This window comes from Pelodiscus sinensis, chromosome 32 (assembly GCF_052426305.1).
Source record: "Pelodiscus sinensis isolate ZL-2025 chromosome 32, ASM5242630v1, whole genome shotgun sequence".
Taxonomy (NCBI): Eukaryota; Metazoa; Chordata; order Testudines; family Trionychidae; genus Pelodiscus; species Pelodiscus sinensis.
This window is the reverse complement of record NC_143083.1, coordinates 5,950,952-5,969,411: the sequence shown is the minus strand read 5'-3', so window position 1 is coordinate 5,969,411 and position 18,460 is coordinate 5,950,952. Positions and strand designations below refer to the sequence as shown.

The 18,460-nt window shown below is 61.6% G+C and overlaps 1 protein-coding gene across 1 annotated transcript in view; it reads right to left on the bottom strand.

Moving 5' to 3' along the window:
* FBN3 (fibrillin 3) overlaps positions 1-18,460 on the bottom strand; it is a 175,344-nt gene that overhangs the window by 3,861 nt on the left and 153,023 nt on the right. The window contains exons 48-61 of the mRNA XM_075903143.2: positions 18,068-18,187; positions 14,705-14,830; positions 14,196-14,348; positions 13,469-13,534; positions 12,097-12,222; positions 11,890-12,009; positions 11,339-11,461; positions 9,293-9,424; positions 8,321-8,446; positions 4,893-5,099; positions 4,197-4,322; positions 3,123-3,245; positions 2,537-2,653; positions 833-961 (exon numbers count right to left, since the gene is read on the bottom strand). Of these exons, the coding sequence (XP_075759258.2) occupies positions 833-961; positions 2,537-2,653; positions 3,123-3,245; positions 4,197-4,322; positions 4,893-5,099; positions 8,321-8,446; positions 9,293-9,424; positions 11,339-11,461; positions 11,890-12,009; positions 12,097-12,222; positions 13,469-13,534; positions 14,196-14,348; positions 14,705-14,830; positions 18,068-18,187 (1,794 nt within the window). The remainder of the gene's footprint in view (positions 1-832; positions 962-2,536; positions 2,654-3,122; positions 3,246-4,196; positions 4,323-4,892; positions 5,100-8,320; positions 8,447-9,292; positions 9,425-11,338; positions 11,462-11,889; positions 12,010-12,096; positions 12,223-13,468; positions 13,535-14,195; positions 14,349-14,704; positions 14,831-18,067; positions 18,188-18,460) is intronic.

Below are 18,460 nucleotides of genomic sequence, written 5' to 3'. Positions count from 1 at the left end.
ATCAGCCACCCCCGGCAACGCCCAGTCACAGAGCGCCCGTCAGCCACCCCCGGCAACCCCCGTTCACAGAGCGCCCGTCAGCCGCCCCCAGCAACCCCTGTTCACAGAGCGGCTGTCAGCCGCCCCCGGCAACGCCCGTTCACAGAGCGCCCGTCAGCCACCCCCGGCAACGCCCAGTCACAGAGCGCCCGTCAGCCACCCCCGGCAACCCCCGTTCACAGAGCGCCCGTCAGCCGCCCCCAGCAACCCCTGTTCACAGAGCGGCTGTCAGCCGCCCCCGGCAACGCCCGGTCACAGAGCGCCCGTCAGCCGCCCCTGGCAACGCCCGGTCACAGAGCGCCCGTCAGCCGCCCCCGGCAACACCTGGTCACAGAGCGCCCGTCAGCCGCCCCCGGCAACGCCTGGTCACAGAGCGCCCGTCAGCCGCCCCCGGCAACACCCGGTCACAGAGCGCCCGTCAGCCGCCCCCGGCAACGACCGGTCACAGAGCGCCCGTCAGCCGCCCCCGGCAACGACCGGTCACAGAGCGCCCGTCAGCGCCCGCAGTCCAGCAGTGCACAGAGCGCCCGCCAGACATGTCCTGGCACCGGAGCCGCTGCTGCGCTCCCTCTGGGCATGCTGTCCCCCCGCAGGCGGGCTGTGTGTCCGGAGCATGGAGGGCTCGTACCCTGCTCGGCCAGCAGCGTGCCGGGCACTGGGGCAGCCACGCAGCGTCGGTGCGGGAGAGGCGGGGCAGCAGCGGGTGCTACACGCGGACGAGCGTCCCAGCCCTCAAGCCCCCGCCCCGGCAGTGCTAACCCCGCCCCTGGCACCCTCGGGGACAGGCTCCTACCTTCGCAGTTGCTGCCGGAGCTGTCCAGGGAGAAGCCTTTCTGGCACTCGCAGTTGTAGCTGCCCGGCGTGTTCAGACACTGCCCTTTGGCCCCGCACAGCGCGGGCTGGGCCGTGCACTCGTTGGTGTCTGTAGGGGACAAGTGCAGCGTGTGGCCGGCAGCCGCCTTCCCCGCCAGGCTCAGCAGGGTCTGGGAGCAGCTCGGCCCTCGCGCCAGAAGACCCCTCCCTCGCTGGCTAGAAACCTGCCAGTGTCACGGCCCCACTTGCCGGTGGCCAGTTCAGAGCCGTTAGCTGCAGGGCCCCACTGGCGCGACGCCGAGAGCCGATCGCGATCCCCCAGGCGCTCACAGAGCAGGACCGGCTCTCCCCCAGGCGCTGTCTGCACCCGAGTCCGCCCACGCAGGCAGCTTCTCCATCCCCCGGACCGCCCTGGCAGCCCACCGGGATCCCCGTCTGCACCGCGGAGGCAGGGCGCCGGAAGGGCTCTCAGCAGCACCTCGCCCACGGGACCGCTCCTTCCCTGCCTCCTGCATCCGCCTGTTCCACAGCCCTCCAGTGACCGCACGCCCCGCCCTGGCCGCTCTGCTCCTCTCTCCCTTCCTCCCCAGCCTGCAGCAAAGCTCCCTGGCTAGTCCCCACGTGCACGGCCCTGCACTCGGCACTGTCACGCTCCATCCCACGCCTAGGACTCGTACTGCAGCCCCCCACCTCACCACCCTCAGGGCGTCCCTGCACAGCTCAGCCCCACTTTCTGTGCCCAGGTCGTCAAGGAACATGTGACACGGGATTGGTCCCAAGGCCAATCCGCCAGGAATTCCACTAGTAACCTCCCCCCAGCCCCAGAGCTCCCCTTCCACTGCTGGGTCCTGCCACGTCCTGCACTCTCTCTCGGAGCCCTGTCCCATGTGGCGCTCAGCCCAGGCGAGAGAGGCCTGCAGGCTCCTGGATCACCAGTTCCCTCTCTACACGGGAAGGGGCCAGCCACTCCCCAGCCAGGGAGGACGAGCGCCATGCTTAGAGATTCAGTAAACCCTCGCGCCTGGGCTGCCATTTCGGGAGGCAGGTCTTGCATGGAGGTTTCCTGGGCCCCCCGTCTGGTTCCACGAAACTGCCTGAGCAGAACTCCCACCTCGGATGTGGCAATTGCGACTTCCACGTCCTCACGGCCATTAGCCGCCCTGAAACTCCCCCAGGGCCTCTCACCCCGCCCAGCGCGGCGGGCTTGGCGGACCCACCTTTTCCTCATTCCTCTTGAACCCTGGGCCGCTTAATTCCCTTTGCAGGCGCCGGCCTGGCAGTCTCCCTGCTCTTCCAGACTCCAAGGAGCCGGCGCTTCCCTGCCCATTCCTTGCAGGCTTCCTGCTTGCTCAGCGCCTGCTTGATCTGCCAGCTGCCTCTGCCAGCCTCCCCATTTGCCCTGGCCTGGGACACAGGCTCCCTGCAACTGGCTCCTGTAATTCCAAGGTGCCCCCCGTCTGGGGGCCAGTCCACACCTCTAAGTCAGGTTTCTCTGTTCCTCTTTGGAAATCAAGGCCCCTCGCTGCAGATCTACTCCCGCCGAATCAGCTCGTGGTCACTCGAACCGAGTTTGCTGCCCACAGCCAGGCCTCGGGTGAGGTTCTCGTTCCGTGCCCCCCCAGCTCCCAGGGCCCCCCCCTCGCGGGCGGGCCAGCGCCTGCAGCCGGGAGGGGCGGTTACTCACCGATGCAGGAGTGGTGGTGCTGGGTGAAGCCGGGGGGGCATTTGCAGTTGAACCCGCCGATGACGTTCACACACAGGAACTGGCAGTTGTGCTGCTTGGTGGAGCATTCGTCCAAGTCTAGGGCAGCAAACACAAGGCCCGGGCCGGTGGTTGGCCCCGCCCACTCCGGCGGCCGTGTACACTGCAGCACACCTGGTACAGGACCCCCCGAGCGGCCTGGGCCAGGCCTGTCCAGCGCTGCCCCCCCCAGGGCAGGCACAGGAGCACCCGGGGCAGCCTGCCCCACGCTTGGCCCTGCCCAGCACCTGTGCCCTGCCCCACTGGCAGAAGCACAGTCAGTGCCGCTGGCTCCATTCGCTGCCCAGCCGAGGGCTGCCCTTCCCGAACACCGCGGAGGGGCCAGGGGTGGCTGGAGCCCTGACCCGGCCAAGCCAGTGGCTCCGTTCCCCTTGACTGCCTGGGGCCAGGACGCTGACTGCCTGCGTTAGGGGCAGCCTGGGCCGGACGCTGCGTGTCAGCAGGGATTAGGGGCCAGGGACCCGGCCACGGCTGCGCAGCTGCTGCCCTCCCCTGTTGGGGCCGGTACCTTTGCAGGTCTTGCCGTCCTCCTGCAGGACGTACCCCCGGGGGCAGGAGCACTGGTAGCTGCCCTCCGTGTTCTTGCAGATGAAGTTGCAGGGCTTAGGCGACTGGCTGCACTCGTCCAGGTCTAGAATGAGCAGAAAGGGGGGTGGCAGGCTGAGCCGAAACATGAGGACTCGCTGTGCCGGGAAGTCAGGCTGGCAGCCGGCGCCTGGCCGGCGGGGGGAGGGAGAACCTGACGCGCAGGCTGGGTCTGGGACGGGCCCAGCCACTGAGAGGTGGGCAGCGGGCGACAGAGACTCCTCACCTGGCACCTTGCGGGGCTGCGAGCGGTGGGGGACCCTGCAGCGGAGTGCCCACTGAAGTTCATGCCCCCGCGCCCAGCGGCTCCCTGGGCTGTGGGAGCCTGGACTATGCAGGTGCCACGCAGCGCCCCCGTGAGCCCCCCGTGCCCTCCCAGGGCGTGGCTAGGCTGGGCAGGCTCCTGCCACACTGGGGCTGCCAGTCGGGAGGCCGACGGGGCTGGGGCAACCCCAGTGATCGGGGGATTTGCCCACTCTCATCCCAAGAGCAACCAGCCCTTGGCGAGTGGATCCAGGGGCACCTGTCCATCAGGGTCTGGGAGATGCGAATCCCAGCCGTGGGGCCTGGACCCACCGCATCTGGGGCTGCCCGTGGGCACCATCTGGACATGGCAGCTGATGTGACAGGCAGTAGGAGGACAAAGAAGCCCTTACACATCAACCTGGGACCTGCATCCGCCTCCCACTGCAAGTCTGGCCTTTGGGGAGCGGCTTCCCAGGACAGACCACAGGGCTGGCGGGTAGCTGCCCCCAGATCTGAGTGCATGGCTGCTGGGGACACCCCAGCCGTACGTGTCACATTCAGAGCTAAGGGCGAGGCTGGGCCGGGCTGCACAGGGGCTGGAATCTGGCAACACTTCCTGCTTGCGATAAACAAGGCAAAAGCAGCGTGTGTCCGGGAAACGACAGGACAAGTGTGTGTGACCCAGACAGGGACGTGGCCGGTGTGGCCCGGGGAAGGCCCGGAGGGGCTGGCCCGTGGCCGGTGAACTCACCCAGGCAGGCGGTGCCCGTGAGGTTGGCGCTGTAGCCTGGCTTGCAGTGGCAGCGGAAGGAGCCGATGCTGTTGACGCACTGTCCGTTTTGGCAGAGGCTGGGCAGCACTTTGCACTCGTCGATGTCTGGGGTGGGGGGACATGTCAACGCTACGGACGTTGGGTATTGGGTAACTGATCCAAGGGGAAAGCGCCGAAGCCCGGGGTCAGCTGGGCGCTGCACTTTGAAGTGCCCCCTCTAAGTATCCGACAGAGGCAGCAGAGCGGGGAAGCGACTAGTCGAGTATCGTCTCGACTATCTGAGAAGCATTTGCCAGTCGGCTAGTCCTTCACATCCCTAGTCAGCGCCGTGCTCCAGTGCACCTGCCTCTGCCTTCCCATGGGGGTGGGCCCTGCAGCACTCCAGGGCAAGCTCTGGGGTGCTTCTAGGGGATCAACCCTGCCCCCCAGTGCCTGACCGAGCAGCCTGAACCCACGACCTGACTCCCCCATCCCCTTCAGGGCCATTTGGGACCCTGGGGGAGCAGCTGCTGCACGGGCGTGCCCCTGCCAGGGCCTGCCCATGCCAACCTGGACACCAAGGGCTAGCGGATGCTTTGCCGGGCACAGGGCCACCTTTGCGGCCATTCCCAGCCTTTTCCCCAGAGCATGTCTCTTACACCCGCCTGGCCCCATCGGGAGGTGCCTGGCACGCACCTCGCCCGTCGGTGGTGTACCCGGGCCCGTGGGGACACATCTTTTTGTGCTGAGTGGTTCCCGGGAGCGGGCAGAGCTCACACTGCGTGCCCCAGCCGCGGGCGCCGTTGCAGCAGCACTCCGACTTGGTGACGGGGTTGCGGTTGGTGGAGGACATCTGGCACATGGTCTGCAGCACTTCAGTGAAACAGAATCCCTGGCGGGTGTCTGGGCAAGGAAAGAGAGGTGGGCAGTGAGGTGCCAGCGCTGGCCAAGACAAGGGACCAGCGGCAGCGGTGGGGGAGGACACCTGGAAGTGCTGCGGAGCAGTCGGTGTTCAGGGCCCACTGCCGTCTGCCCCGTGTTAGGTCCACGCCTGCTCTGTGGCTTGGAGGATGCAGGCCAGCCTTGCATTGTGGCACCGCCCCAGGGACAGATCCATGCAGCCCCTTCGGGAAGCTGGGCCGGGACCGTTCTCTGCAGGACGTCGCTAGCGCTGTCCACTCTAGCCTCCAGCCCCTCCTTGTGCGCGCTCGGCCCACCTGCCTGGAGTGCCCTCTTGGGGTGTGTCCCCTGCAGCTGGGAGGTGGCATTTCCAGTGCGGGCAGGCAGACTTGCACAGGCTCAGACCGATCTAGTGCGCTACAAATAACAGCGTGGACATTGCAGGGTGGTACGTGAGTCCAAACCCGCCTGGTCTGGCCCCCGGCTCTGACCTCAGGAGGCTAGTCCTGGTGGTAACGTCTATGCCATGGCGCGCCGAGCTGTGTGACACTATTCAGCCACTAGATGGTGCTGCATGTGAACCGTACCAGTCAAGCTAGCTCAGCTGTCCCTGGGTATGTCTGCGCCGCGTTCCTCCTTCGAGAGGGGAATGCAATTGCAGCTGAGCGAAATGGCAAATGACGAGTGGATTTGAATTTCCCGCGCTTCATTTGCATAATTGTATCCGGGCGCTTTTTCGAAATACCGTTTTGAAAGAAAAAACGCAGTCTAGACGGGGTTATTGTGAAAAACCCTTCTTTCGCAACAACCCTTCCTCCTTAAAAAATGATGTTTAAGGGTTATTTTGAAAGAAGGGTTTATCAAAATAACCCCGTCTAGACTGCGGTTTTTCTTTCGAAATAGGGTACTTCGAAAAAGTGCCTGGATGCGATTATGCAAATGAAGCATGGGAAATTCAAATCCACGCTTCATGTGCAATTTCGCTCAGCTGCATTTGCATTCCCCTCTCGAAGGAGGACTGCGGCGCAGACATACCCAGGGAGCGCATTACAGGATCTTCCAGTGAGCCACCTGCTGTGGAGATGGAAGCCCGGGAGTCGGTCTGGCTTGGATACAGAGGCCTGACTTGCTAGCCGCAGCCCTGCCACATGCCATGCAGAAGCAGCACGTGACATGGAGCCAGAAGTAAACTAGTGCCAGAGGAGAGCAATCTGCATGAACAAGCAGGTCGGAGGATCTGAGAGCTGCTCTTCAATGCGTTGGAGACCTTCAGCTTTGATCGATCTTCACAAAGGGCAGCTTGGAGACAATATGGTGGAAGATTTCAAATTGTTACAAAGCTGCATAAAGACTGGAGATATTCAGGGGTTGTCATGACCACGAGGGTTGTCCAGCAGCCTGGGGACTAAGGGGTTAACTATGTCCCTGTACCTAGCCAGGTATCTGCTCAGCCAACAGAAATGCAGATAGGGATTTCAAAGGGAGACCAAGGAATTTGGGGGCTTTCTCTCCTTTGTCTCTTGAGGCAGTTTGCTCTCTAGATACTGAGGGAGAAAGAAGACATGTTGCTCTCCAGGGAAAAGACACTTCATAATGTGCAAGTAGGGTAAAGTCTAGATAAATCCCTCAGGGTTCACTGCTTTCTGATTTGGGGATTTGGATCTGATGTCTGTGCTGTTAGAAATGGGTTTTCTTCTCTTTTGCAACGAAGTCCTGAGCCCATGGGGATCCCCCATGAGTATATTAATTGGTGGCTCATACCATCTAGCCACTCCAACTAGGCTTGTAACTGGGGTATTGTTTTAATAATAAAAGTTTTTTCTTTTTTTAATTAACCTGGTATTGGTTCATTTCTGTGTCCTGGACAATCTGTCTGTGGGATCTGCAGGCCTCTGACGAGGCCAGGTACCACAGACTGCAGCTTGGATTTTCTCTTTCTTTTCAAGCTCTTAGGAGAAAAGAGCTTGGGGTGCCCTGAGGTTGGTTTCAAGAGTCCACCCATTTGTGGGTTCAAAAGCACTTGATGGTGGCAGCAGATTCCCCAAAATCCGAGCATTAGGATTTTGGGGGGAGGTTTTGTCCCAAAGCCTGCAGAGATCAGGTTTCAGGGTGCTTTTGTGGGCCCTCCACTTCTGCATTCATCGTGCCAGAGTGGGGAACAGCCTGGACAGGTGTTTTCGTGAATGAATGGGACGGCGAAGCAGGTTACAGCGTAACTTTAAATCTCTTGACTGTATTGAAGACAGTCCCGGAGGTGACTATGGATGGTTCTGGCCGTTCGATGCAGATTTCGTGGCTGACGAAAGAGCATGTCTTCACCAGAGAATTCAAGAACCAGGAGGGATGCTGAATGTTGTACAAGAGCTCTGCATGCATTGGCTGACAACTGTGATTTGGGGAATGAAGCGCATGAAAATGTCAGAGACAGGCTGATTATTGGGTTTACAGATGAAAACCTTTCACGGAAGTGACATGTGAAGTGAGTTAGCCCTTGGCACAGCCATCCGAACAGCAACGTACTCTGAGCAGAGAAAAGGGCAGGAGCAATTTGAAAACCTGAAACTAGCTTAGAAGCTGTAAACAATTGAGTATTGGATGGTTCAAATATAACAAACCTGCATTTTTTCAGGGGGTTAGACTAGATGAGCCACATGGTCTCTTCTCTCCCTATGGGTCTATGAGAGAAGAGAATCCCAGGCTAAGGGGACGAATTCCAGCCTACACCTGTGACATTACTGGACTCTAATGTGACCATATCAAACACTGTTGCAACCATTGTTCTATGTTTTCAACAAATCTTGTGCAAAGCAGGCCAAGTGGGAGGTCTCTAGGAAGCCGATGAGTCACCAATTCTGGTTATGCCGTTCATATGCAGGTATCAGTTTTGTATCTGAAGCTACGACCACTGGCTCTGTGCTTATATGGACAGACCTCAACAGGAGGCTGGGCCAACCGATTTGAAAGGGCAGCAGGCGAGTGAGCGGCAGCACTTGACTGACAATGCACCTCACGGGGGCCGCCCACAGCTGATGAGCACATGAAAATGTGACTGTTCAGACCTGCCGGGGGCCAGGGCTCCTACCGAGTCGTGCCTGGACAGGTGAGTTGCTCATGTGACAAACTCCATCTGGGGTTGACTTTCACGCAAGGAGAACAATGGCGTAACAATGGGCGAAACCCAGGGCCAGACAGGCCCCCCCGCTCCCAGCCGTGCCGTTCATTACCGATGCATTCGGTGCCCGAGGTGCTGGCTTGGAAGCCTTCGTTGCAGTCACACCGGTAGCTGCCGACCGTGTTCACGCAGCGGCCGTTGGGGCAGATGCCCGGCTTGGTGCGGCACTCGTTCTCGTCTAGGAGGAAGGGAAGCGGAGACTCGCTGCCGACCGCCTAGAGACTTGGGGGCCCGAGAGCCGGCGGCCACTGCTGAGCAGGGTGGAGCTGCCACCACACCCGGCCAAAGCAGCAGACCCCTCCCAGCAGGCCCAGCAGGGCAGGGGCAAGGGGAGCAGTTGCCCTGGGGCCCGACGCGTCGAAAGGGCCGGGGGCACCCAGCTGCCACTGCTGCAGAAGAGGCAGCAGCTGGAGCCTCAGGCCCTACAGTTGCCGCTGGAGCACCGTGCGGTGCACCCCAGGAGGCTTTGAGGGCGGGGGGGCCCCAGCCTCGCCCCAACCTCTTTCTGCCAGGGCCAAGCCCCTTCCCACCTTGCGCAGGGGCCCAACAAGTCCGCTGCCCCCAAAGCTCAGGAGGGCACTAGGGTGCCCAGCATCTTCACACTGGGGATCCCCAAATGCCGTGCTCCCAGCTCTATCGCCCACCTCCTGCTCTGGGCCCAGGGGCTGGGCAGCCAACTGGCCCCCTGGCTGTTCCGCCGCACCCCGGAGGGCAGCGACAAGCTCCCTCTGTTGGCACGAGGCGCACGGCGCTGGCCAGTGGGCTTCAGCATAACTCAGAGCGGCCCCGTCAGCCTGCTCAGTGCGGGGCGACCAGAGAGCCTGGAGAAAGGCCACGACGGGACGCGGCCGGGGCTGCCCCCGGGCTGGTGCCATGCGCAGCCCAGCCCCCGAGCGTGCCTTTGGGCATGGCTGCAATAGGAAGAGCCAGGCCCGGAGCACGGGGCCAGGGCTGGCAGGCGGGGGGAGCAGGGACGGAGCTGGCCCTGTGGCTAATGCCCCTCTCTCCCTGCAGCGCCGTGTACCTGTACAGCCCTCTCCATCCGGCCGGCGCTGCATCCCCGGGGGGCAGATGCACATGAAGGTACCAATGAGGTTCTTGCACATCATCCCTCGAGACTCGCAGTCATGGAGGCCTTCAGTGCACTCATCCAGATCTGCAAGCAACCCGCAGAGAATGAGCCCAGGGGGAGTGAGCCCCGCGGCCAACGAGCCCCTCAGAAAACGAGCCCCTCAGGGAACAAGCCCTGTAGGGAACGAGCCCCTCAGTGAACAAGCCCCTCAGAGAACGAGCCCCCCAGAGAACGAGCCCCCCAGCGAACAAACCGCGCGGCCAAAGAGCCCCCCAGAGAACGAGCCCCCCAGCGAACAAACTGCGCGGCCAACAAGCCCCTCAGCGAACGAGGCCTGTAGGGAACGATCCCCGCGGCCAACGAGCCCCTCAGAAAACGAGCCCCCCAGCGAACGAGCCCCCCAGCGAATGAGCCCTGCGGCCAACAAGCCCCTCAGCGAACGAGCCCCCCAGCAAACGAGCCACGTAGGGAACGAGCCCCGCGGCGAACGAGCCGCGTGGCCAATGAGCCCCACAGCCAATGAGCTCCTTGGCGAACAAGCCCCGCAGTGAACGAGCCCCTCAGGGAACGAGCCCTGTAGGGAACAAGCCCCTCGGCCAATGAGCCCCTCAGCAAACGAGCACCTCAGCGAACGAGCCCCCCAGAGAACGAGCCCCCCAGCGAACGAGCCCCTCAGCGAACGAGCCCCCCAGCGAACGAGCCACGTAGGGAACGAGCCCCGTGGCGAACGAGCCGCGCGGCCAATGAGCCCCTCAGGGAACGAGCCCCTTGGATAATGAGCCCCACAGCCAATGAGCTCCTTGGTGAACAAGCCCCGCGGCGAACGAGCCCCTCAGGGAACGAGCTCCTTAGGGAACGAGCCCCTCAGGGAATGAGCACCGTGGCCAACGAGCCCCGCGGCGAATGAGCCCCTCAGCGAACAAGCCCCTCGGCCAACGAGCCCCTCAGCGAACGAGCCCCTTGGCCAACGAGCCCCTCGGCCAATGAGCCCCTCAGCAAACGAGCCCCTCAGCGAACGAGCTCCTTAGGGAACGAGCCCCTCAGGGAATGAGCACCGTGGCCAACGAGCCCTGCGGCGAATGAGCCCCTCAGTGAACAAGCCCCTCGGCCAACGAGCCCCTCAGCGAACGAGCCCCTCGGCCAACGAGCCCCTCGGCCAATGAGCCCCTCAGCGAACGAGCCCCGCGGCCAACGAGCCCCTCAGCGAACGAGCCCCGCGGCCAACGAGCCCCTCAGTGAACAAGCCCCTCGGCCAACGAGCCCCTCAGCGAACGAGCCCCTTGGCCAACGAGCCCCTCGGCCAATGAGCCCCTCAGCGAACGAGCCCCGCGGCCAACGAGCCCCTCAGCGAACGAGCCCCGCGGCCAACGAGCCCCTCAGGGAACGAGCCCCTCGGCCAATGAGCCCCTCAGCGAACGAGCCCCACGGTCAACGAGCCCCTCAGGGAACGAGCCCCTCGGCCAACGAGCCCCTCAGGGAACGAGCCCCTCGGCACTTCCTGGCAGGGATTGGGAAGGGCTCTGTTCCCAGCGTGACGAGGAGCAAAGCAGAGGCCCAGATTGGTGACCTGCCATGGGGCAGAGCCAGGGATCGCATGCCAGTTTCCTGCTGCAACCACAGGGCAGGACTGCCAGCCAGCCACAGGGAAGAGCTGTGACTGCGCACAGCCTTGGGGAGGGGCAGGGGTGTGGAGAGGAGCCGGGGGGCCTGGAACGTCAAGGCCCCAACCCCGCAGGCCCTGGTGGGGCACCTGCCTGGCCGAATGGCACGGACACGGCTCAGCCAGTGCAGGGCTCCCAGGGCTCCGCCTCCAGCCGGCCACACCTCGGCGGGGCAGCCGGGGGCTCCGCCGTGCAGACAGCTCCCCCGCTCAGCGCCCAGGTGCCTGCTCCAGGAGACGGGTGCAGCTCAGCCGAGGGCCCCAGCCCGCGCTACCTGGGCTCAGGGGCTGGGGCTCCCCGCTGGGCAGGGCGGGGCCGGGAGCTCGGCCGTCCCTACCTCTGCACATCCTCCGGTCGTCCCGCAGGGCGTATCCCGAGGGGCAGGTGCACTCGTAGGAGCCGAAGGAGTTGATGCAGCGGAAGGCGCAGAGCAGGGCGTTTTGCGCGCACTCGTTGATGTCTGGCAAACAGGGACGATGAGGCTGGACCCCGGCCCGACGACCCCCCTGAATCCGGGTCCAGCCCGGCCCCCCCCGCGCTGCGGCGGGCAGGTGCTGAGCACTGGCAGAAGGGCGCCCGTGTCTCCCGAACCCCTGCCAGGCTGGCCAGGAGGGCAGAGCTCCTCTACCCGGGCGTCACCCTGGCTCCGCGGGGCTGCCCAAGGGCTCAGCGAGAACAGGTGGCCCGGCACCCCACCCACGTGGCCCTGGCCCTGCAGAGGGCTCAGGGCTCTGCCCTTCCAGGAAAGACGTTTTCGTGCGTCCAACAGGCCAATGGTCTCCCCACATCCCGCCGGGGGGCAGGGGAATGGGAGGCCCAGATGCCAGACTCCCCCTTCCTGCGCGGACGGCTCTGGGGCCCCCCCGGACAGGCCTGGGCCCCCGTTACCTTCGCAGGTCATCATGGGGCCCGGCTCGAAGCCCTCGCTGCAGGTGCACTCGAAGCCTCCCACCACGTTGCTGCAGGTCCCGTTGCCACAGGGGTTGCCGATGGAGCACTCGTCGGTATCTGGGCGGGCGGGAACGGCGTTAGCCAGAGCCCGGCCTGACTTGGCGCCCGCCCCCCCGAGCCGCGGCCCCCCGGCCGGACGCTCACCCACGCAGTTGACGCCGGTGTAGTCCAGGTGGTAGCCGAAGGGGCACTCGCAGCGGAAGGAGCCGTCGGTGTTGATACAAGCCCCGTTGATGCAGATGCCCAGGTTCTCGGCGCACTCGTTCACGTCTGCCGGGGACACCGAGAGCGGCTGAGAAGGGCCCTGCCCTGGGACCGGGGGGCACTCGCAGCCCCCATCGGGCCAGTCGCTGGGCCGCCCCCCTGGCACCAGGGAGGGTCTGAGCGAAAAGGGAGGGAGGACCACAGGGGGCAGCCTGGCACCGCCCCAGTCCATGGGAGGCCTGCGGGTGTGAGCCGCCAGCACTGAGACCCTCCCCTGCCCCCTCTGCCAGCCAGCGCCGAGCCCCTCCATGCTCCAGCACTTGGCAGGCCTGTTCTCGCCCGACGGCCAGTGATTTAGGGCCCGTCCCCCCGGTGGCCAGCGACATTAGGGCCCGTCCCCCCCCCCCCGGTGGGCAGCGATCTTAGGGCCCGTCCCCCCCCAGGCGGCCAGTGATTTAGGGCCCGTCCCCCCCAGGCGGCCAGTGATTTAGGGCCCGTCCCCCCCCAGGCGGCCAGTGATTTAGGGCCCGTCCCCCCCAGGCGGCCAGCAACCTTAGGGCCCGTCCCCCCCCAGGGCCCGTCCCCCCGGTGGCCAGCGATCTTAGGGCCCGTCCCCCCCCAGGCGGCCAGTGATTTAGGGCCCGTCCCCCCCAGGCGGCCAGCAACCTTAGGGCCCGTCCCCCCCGGTGGCCAGCGATCTTAGGGCCCGTCCCCCCCCAGGCGGCCAGTGATTTAGGGCCCGTCCCCCCCAGGCGGCCAGTGACTTAGGGCCCGTCCCCCCCAGGCGGCCAGTGATTTAGGGCCCGTCCCCCCCAGGCGGCCAGCAATCTTAGGGCCCATCCCCCCAGGCAGCCAGCGACCTAAGGGCCCCCCCCCCCCAGTGGCCAGCGATCTTAGGGCCCATCCCCCCCCAGGCGGCCAGTGATTTAGGGCCCGTCCCCCCCAGGCGGCCAGCGATCTTAGGGCCCGTCCCCCCAGGCAGCCAGCGACCTAAGGGCCCGTCCCCCCCGGTGGCCAGTGATCTTAGGGCCCGTCCCCCCCCAGGCGGCCAGGGATTTAGGGGCCATCCCCCCAGGCGGCCAGCGACCTTAAGGCCTGTCCTCCCAGGCGGCCAATGTTCTAAGAGCTTCCCCCCCAGCCACCAGTGCTTGGAGGACCTGTCTCCTTCATGCACCAGCACCCTGGGCACCCGGCACCGGAGCTCAGCACTGACTGTCCAAACTAGCTTGGTCGGAGACCTTGGCCCAGCACCCCACCCTGGCCCTCTCCACCACTGGCAGGGGCCATGCTGTGTCCTGCAGCGGGAGCTCACCTTCGCGGGTATCGCCTGGGCCGGGGATGGCCCCGTGGCCGTACGGGCACAGCTCCTGGAAGGCAACTGGAGCAGGAGGAAAATGAGAGGTGCTGGCCGCAGCTCCCGTCAGCTGGAGAAGAGGTGCGGGGGAGAGCCGGCTGGAAAGGGACAGCACCCCCCTTCTGCTGGGTTTGTTGGTGCCTGGACGCATGCAGGAGAGTGAACTGCTCCCCTCTGGAACCGGAGCCACACGGGGCTGCAGCGACGGGTCAAAGCCTGTCGCGGAGCCCAGCACCCGGCTCCGGCCGCTGCGGGGCACCTGGCAGAGAACGCGTCCGCTCTGCTGGGACCCAAGAACGCTGCGACGCCCTGCGGGGCTCAGCCTTCCCGGGCCGATCTGTCATGTGCCCCCCGAGGGCCGCTGCCCGGGACAAGGCCTTGTGTGCAAAAGCAGACCCAGGAATACCCGGCTACGGAGAGCGCTGACTTCCTCTGTGCGCCCTGCGCTGCCAACCAATCGCTGGGCCAGAGCCCCTGCACGGGCCTGTGCACGCGCCCTTGTGCGACTCTTCAGTTTGCACTGGTGTCGCTCGGGCCTCGCACGTCGCCCGGTACAACCAGGCCAACCCCGGGGGCGCTGCACCCCAGAAGAGCTCTGTGCATGAGAACCGCTGCCGTGGGGCCCTGCCATGGGCTGCACGGTGGCTCCCCACTTCCTGAGGGCCCAAAGGGCTGGGGCACCTACCGTTCCCCTCCTGGGGGCACAGCTCGCAGGGGTCCCCCCAGCCCTCTCCAGGCATCTTGCTGCAGCAGCACCGGGCCTTGGTGGTGTTGAAGGCCTTGGGGACGGAGCACTTGCCGTTGTCGAAGCGGGTAAAGCAGAAGCTCTGTCGGGTGTCTGCAGCAGGAGGAGAGAATTACAGGCGTCCAGGGCGGGTGTGAGACCTCCCGGTGACAGGTGGCACACGTGTAAGTGACGATGGCTGACAACAGCGGGAGCAGAGCCGGGCCCTGACCCTGCACATGTGGCTCCCTCTGCAAGCAGCAGCCCCTGCGAGACAAGCAACGCCGGCCTGGGGATGGGGAGCAGCTCCCAGCAGAGATGTGCCCCCGAGGGGTCAGAGCCGGGCAAATGCCCCATCGGGCGTGCTCTGGGGTCAGTGCTCTCTGGGGCTCTCCTGCTCCCGGCACATCGGCAGCCGATGGCAGCGGGGGCCCTGGGATTCCCACCTCAGCTCCTCCCCCGGCACTCACCGAAGCACCTGCGGCCGTTGTCCGACAGAACGAAGCCCGGGGGGCAGATGCACTGGAAGCTGCCGGGGGTGTTGGTGCAGGTGCCGAAGAGGCAGATGTTGGGCTCCTCCTCACACTCGTTGATATCTGGGAGCAGGGCAGAGGGGCTAGACACGGACCAGGCAGGGATCTCGGCAAGAAGGAAGGGCCCGGGCCCTGCTGAGCCAAGGGGTCACCCCGCAGGAGGGCAGGCCTGTCTCTGGGGGCTTCCACTGGGAGCATGCTGGTCTGGTCACATCCACCTCCCACGCCTCAGTTTGAGTCAGGCCCCACAGCCCATCTCCCCTGCTGCACCCACTGCCCCAGGGGCCCAGTGCTGGGAACAGAGCAGTGAGCAAAGCCAGAGCTGCCCTAGGTGCCTATGCATGCGACAGCTCTCAGCCTCCTCCAAAGCCAAGGTCCCTGCAGCTTGTATTGACAGGGAATCCCCACTAGCTGTTTTAAGTTAAAGTTGCAGAAGCTGTCAGAAGCCTGTATCCCAAGAAAGAGGAAAAATGTATAGACAGGTGTGTTAGACCAAGCTGCATGAGCAAGAATCTCAGGGAGGTGATTAAGAAAAAGCAGAAAGCATATAAGGGGTGGAAGATGGGAGGGATCAGCAAAGAAAGCTCCCTTCTTGAGGTTAGAGCATGTAGGGACAAAGTGAGAGAGGCTAAAAGTCAGGTAGAGTTGGACCTTGCAAAGGGAATTCAAACCAATAGTAAAAGGTTTTATAGCCATATAAATAGGAAGAAAACAAAAAAAGAGGAAGTGGGACCGCTAATCACTGAGGATGGAGTGGAGGTTAAGGATAATCTAGGCATGGCCCAATATCTAAACAAATACTTTGCTTCAGTCTTGAATGAGGCTAATGAAGAGCTTAGGGATAATGGTAAGTTAACAAATGGGACTGAGGATAAGGAGGTAGATATTACCATATCCGAGGTAGAAGCCAAACTTGAACATCTTAGTGGGAGTAAATCAGGGGGCCCAGATAATCTTCATCCAAGAATATTAAAGGAACTGGCGCATGAAATTGAAAGTCCATTTGCAAAATTTTTTAAATCTCTAAACTCAGGGGTTGTAGCATTTCACTGGAGAATTGCTAATATAGTTCCGATTTTTAAGAAAGGGAAAAAAAGTGACCCGGGCCAAACTACAGGCCTGTTAGTTTGACATCTGTAGCATGCAAGGTCTTGGAAACATTTTTGAAGGAGAAAGTAGTTAGGGACATTGAAGTTAATGGCAATTGGGACAAATTACAACATGGTTTTACAAAAGATAGATCGTGCCAAACCAACCTGATCTCCTTCTTTGAGAAAGTAACAATTTTTTTAGATAAAGGAAATGGAGTGGATCTAATCTACCTCGACTTTAGTAAGGCATTTGATACAGTACTTGGGGAATTATTGGTTAAATTGGAAAAGATGGGGATCAATATGAAAATGGAGAGGTGGATAAGGAACTGGTTAAAGGGAGACTACAGCGAGTCATACTGAAAGATGAGCTGTCAGGCTGGAGAGAGGTTACTAGTGGAGTTCCTCAGGGATCAGTTCTGGGACCATTATTATTTAATCTTTTTATTACTGACCTCGATACTAAAAGTGGGAGTGTACTAATAAAGTTTGCGGATGACACAAAGTTGGCAAATTCAGAAAAGGATTGGGATATCATACAGGAAGATCTGGATGATCTTGTAAATTGGAGTAATAGCAATAGGATGAAATTTAATAGTGAGAAATGTATGGTTATGCATTTAGGGATTAATAACAAGAATTTTAGTTATAAGCTGGGGGGACATCAGTTAGAAGTAACGGAAGAGGAGAAGGACCCCGGAGTCCTGGTTGATCACAGGATGACTATGAGCCGCCTTTGTGATATGGCTGTGAAAAAGGCTAATACGGTCTTGGGATGCATTAGGCGAGGTATTTTCAGTAGGGATAAGGCGGTGTTAGTGCCGTTATACAAGGCATTGGTGAGACCCCATTTGGAATACTGTGGTCTCCCATGTTTAAGAAGGATGAATTCAAACTGGAACAGGCACAAAGAAGGGCCACTAGGATGATCTGAGGAATGGAAAACCTGTCTTAGGAAAGGAGACTCAAGGAGCTTGGCTTGTTTACCTTAACCAAAAGAAGGCTGAGGGGAGATATGATTGCTCTCTTTAAATATATGAGGGTATGTCTACACTACCACCCTAGTTCGAACTACCGTTACTCCTCGTTTCACCGAGTAATGATAGTTCGGACTAGGAACCCTAGTCCAAACTACCTAGTCCGTGCTGCGTGTAGCCGCGCGGCACAGAGTCCGCACTAGCGGACATTTAAAAATGGCGGCGCCCGGCTTTATGCAAATGAAGCCCGGGAAATTCAAATCCCGGGCTTCATTTGCAACTCCGGTTGCCTACATTACCACCCTAGTTCGAACTAGGGTGGTAGTGTAGACATACCCTATCAGAGGGATAAATGCCAGGGGGGGGAGAGGAATTATTTAAGCTCAATACCAATGTGGACACAAGAACAAATGGATATAAGCTGGCTAGTAGGAAATTTAGACTAGAACTTAGATGAAGGTTTCTAACCGTCAAGAGGAGTGAAGTTCTGGAACAGCCTTCCAAGGGAAGCAGTGGGGGCAAAAGACCTATCTGGCTTCAAGATAAAGCTAGATGGGCTTATGAAGGGGATGGTTTGATGAGGTAACATGATCTTGGCAATCAATAGACCTTTCACTATCAGTGGTAAATAGGCCAATGGTGGGAAGACAGGAGTTGCTATAGAGAACTTTTTCTGGGTGTCTGGTTGGTGAGTCTTGCCCACATGCTCAGGGTTCAGCTGATCGCCATATTTGGGGTCGGGAAGGAATTTTCCTCCAGGGTAGATTGGCAGAGGCCCTGGAGGTTTTTTGCCTTCCTATGTAGCATGGGGCACGGGTCACTAGCAGGAGGATTCTCTGCATCTTGGGGTCTTTGAACCATCGTTTCAAGGACTTCAATATCTGAGATATAGGTGAGAGGATTATTCTAGCAGTGGGTGGGTGAGATTCTGTGGCCTGCACTGTGCAGGGGGTCAGACTCGATGATCATAATGGTCCCTTCTGACCTTAAAGTCTATGAGTCTATGAGCTGTTCACAGTGCGGGGCCTATGACCTGCAGCTAGGCTGGACTGATTCTCTCCACACAGGCTAGGCAGTTAATTACACAGTTACAAAGATCCCCTTAGCAAGGGTGAAACTGACAAGACAGGAGCGAAGCCTCAGTCCCTGGCCAGCCGGCTGCTCCTGCTTTGGAGAGGAGCATGTGTAGGAGCCTGGCCCAGCTGGCGGCAGGATGGAGGACCCAGCCTTACCGATGCAGTTGTCATTCTGCACTTCGTAGCCCGGGGGGCAGATGCAGCGGAAAGAGCCTTCCAGGTTCTGACACGTGCCCGGGAAGCAGGTACCCGGCAGGCTCACACACTCGTTGATGTCTGCAAGGACGCAAGAGGGGCTGGACTCTGGCTGCTGTGCCCTGCGAAGCTTCCTGGACAGGGCCCCCACAGGAGTAGCAGGGGGAGCGCCTGAGAAGGCCCCACTGCTCCCCTGGGCCCCTCTGGGCCCCGTGCTCCCGGCTCCTCCCCTGGGCCCCTCTGGGCCCCGTGCTCCTGGCTCCTCCCCTGGGCCCCTCTGGACCCCGTGCTCCCGGCTCCTCCCCTGGACCCCGTGCTCCCGGCTCCTCCCCTGGGCCCCTCTGGGCCCCGTGC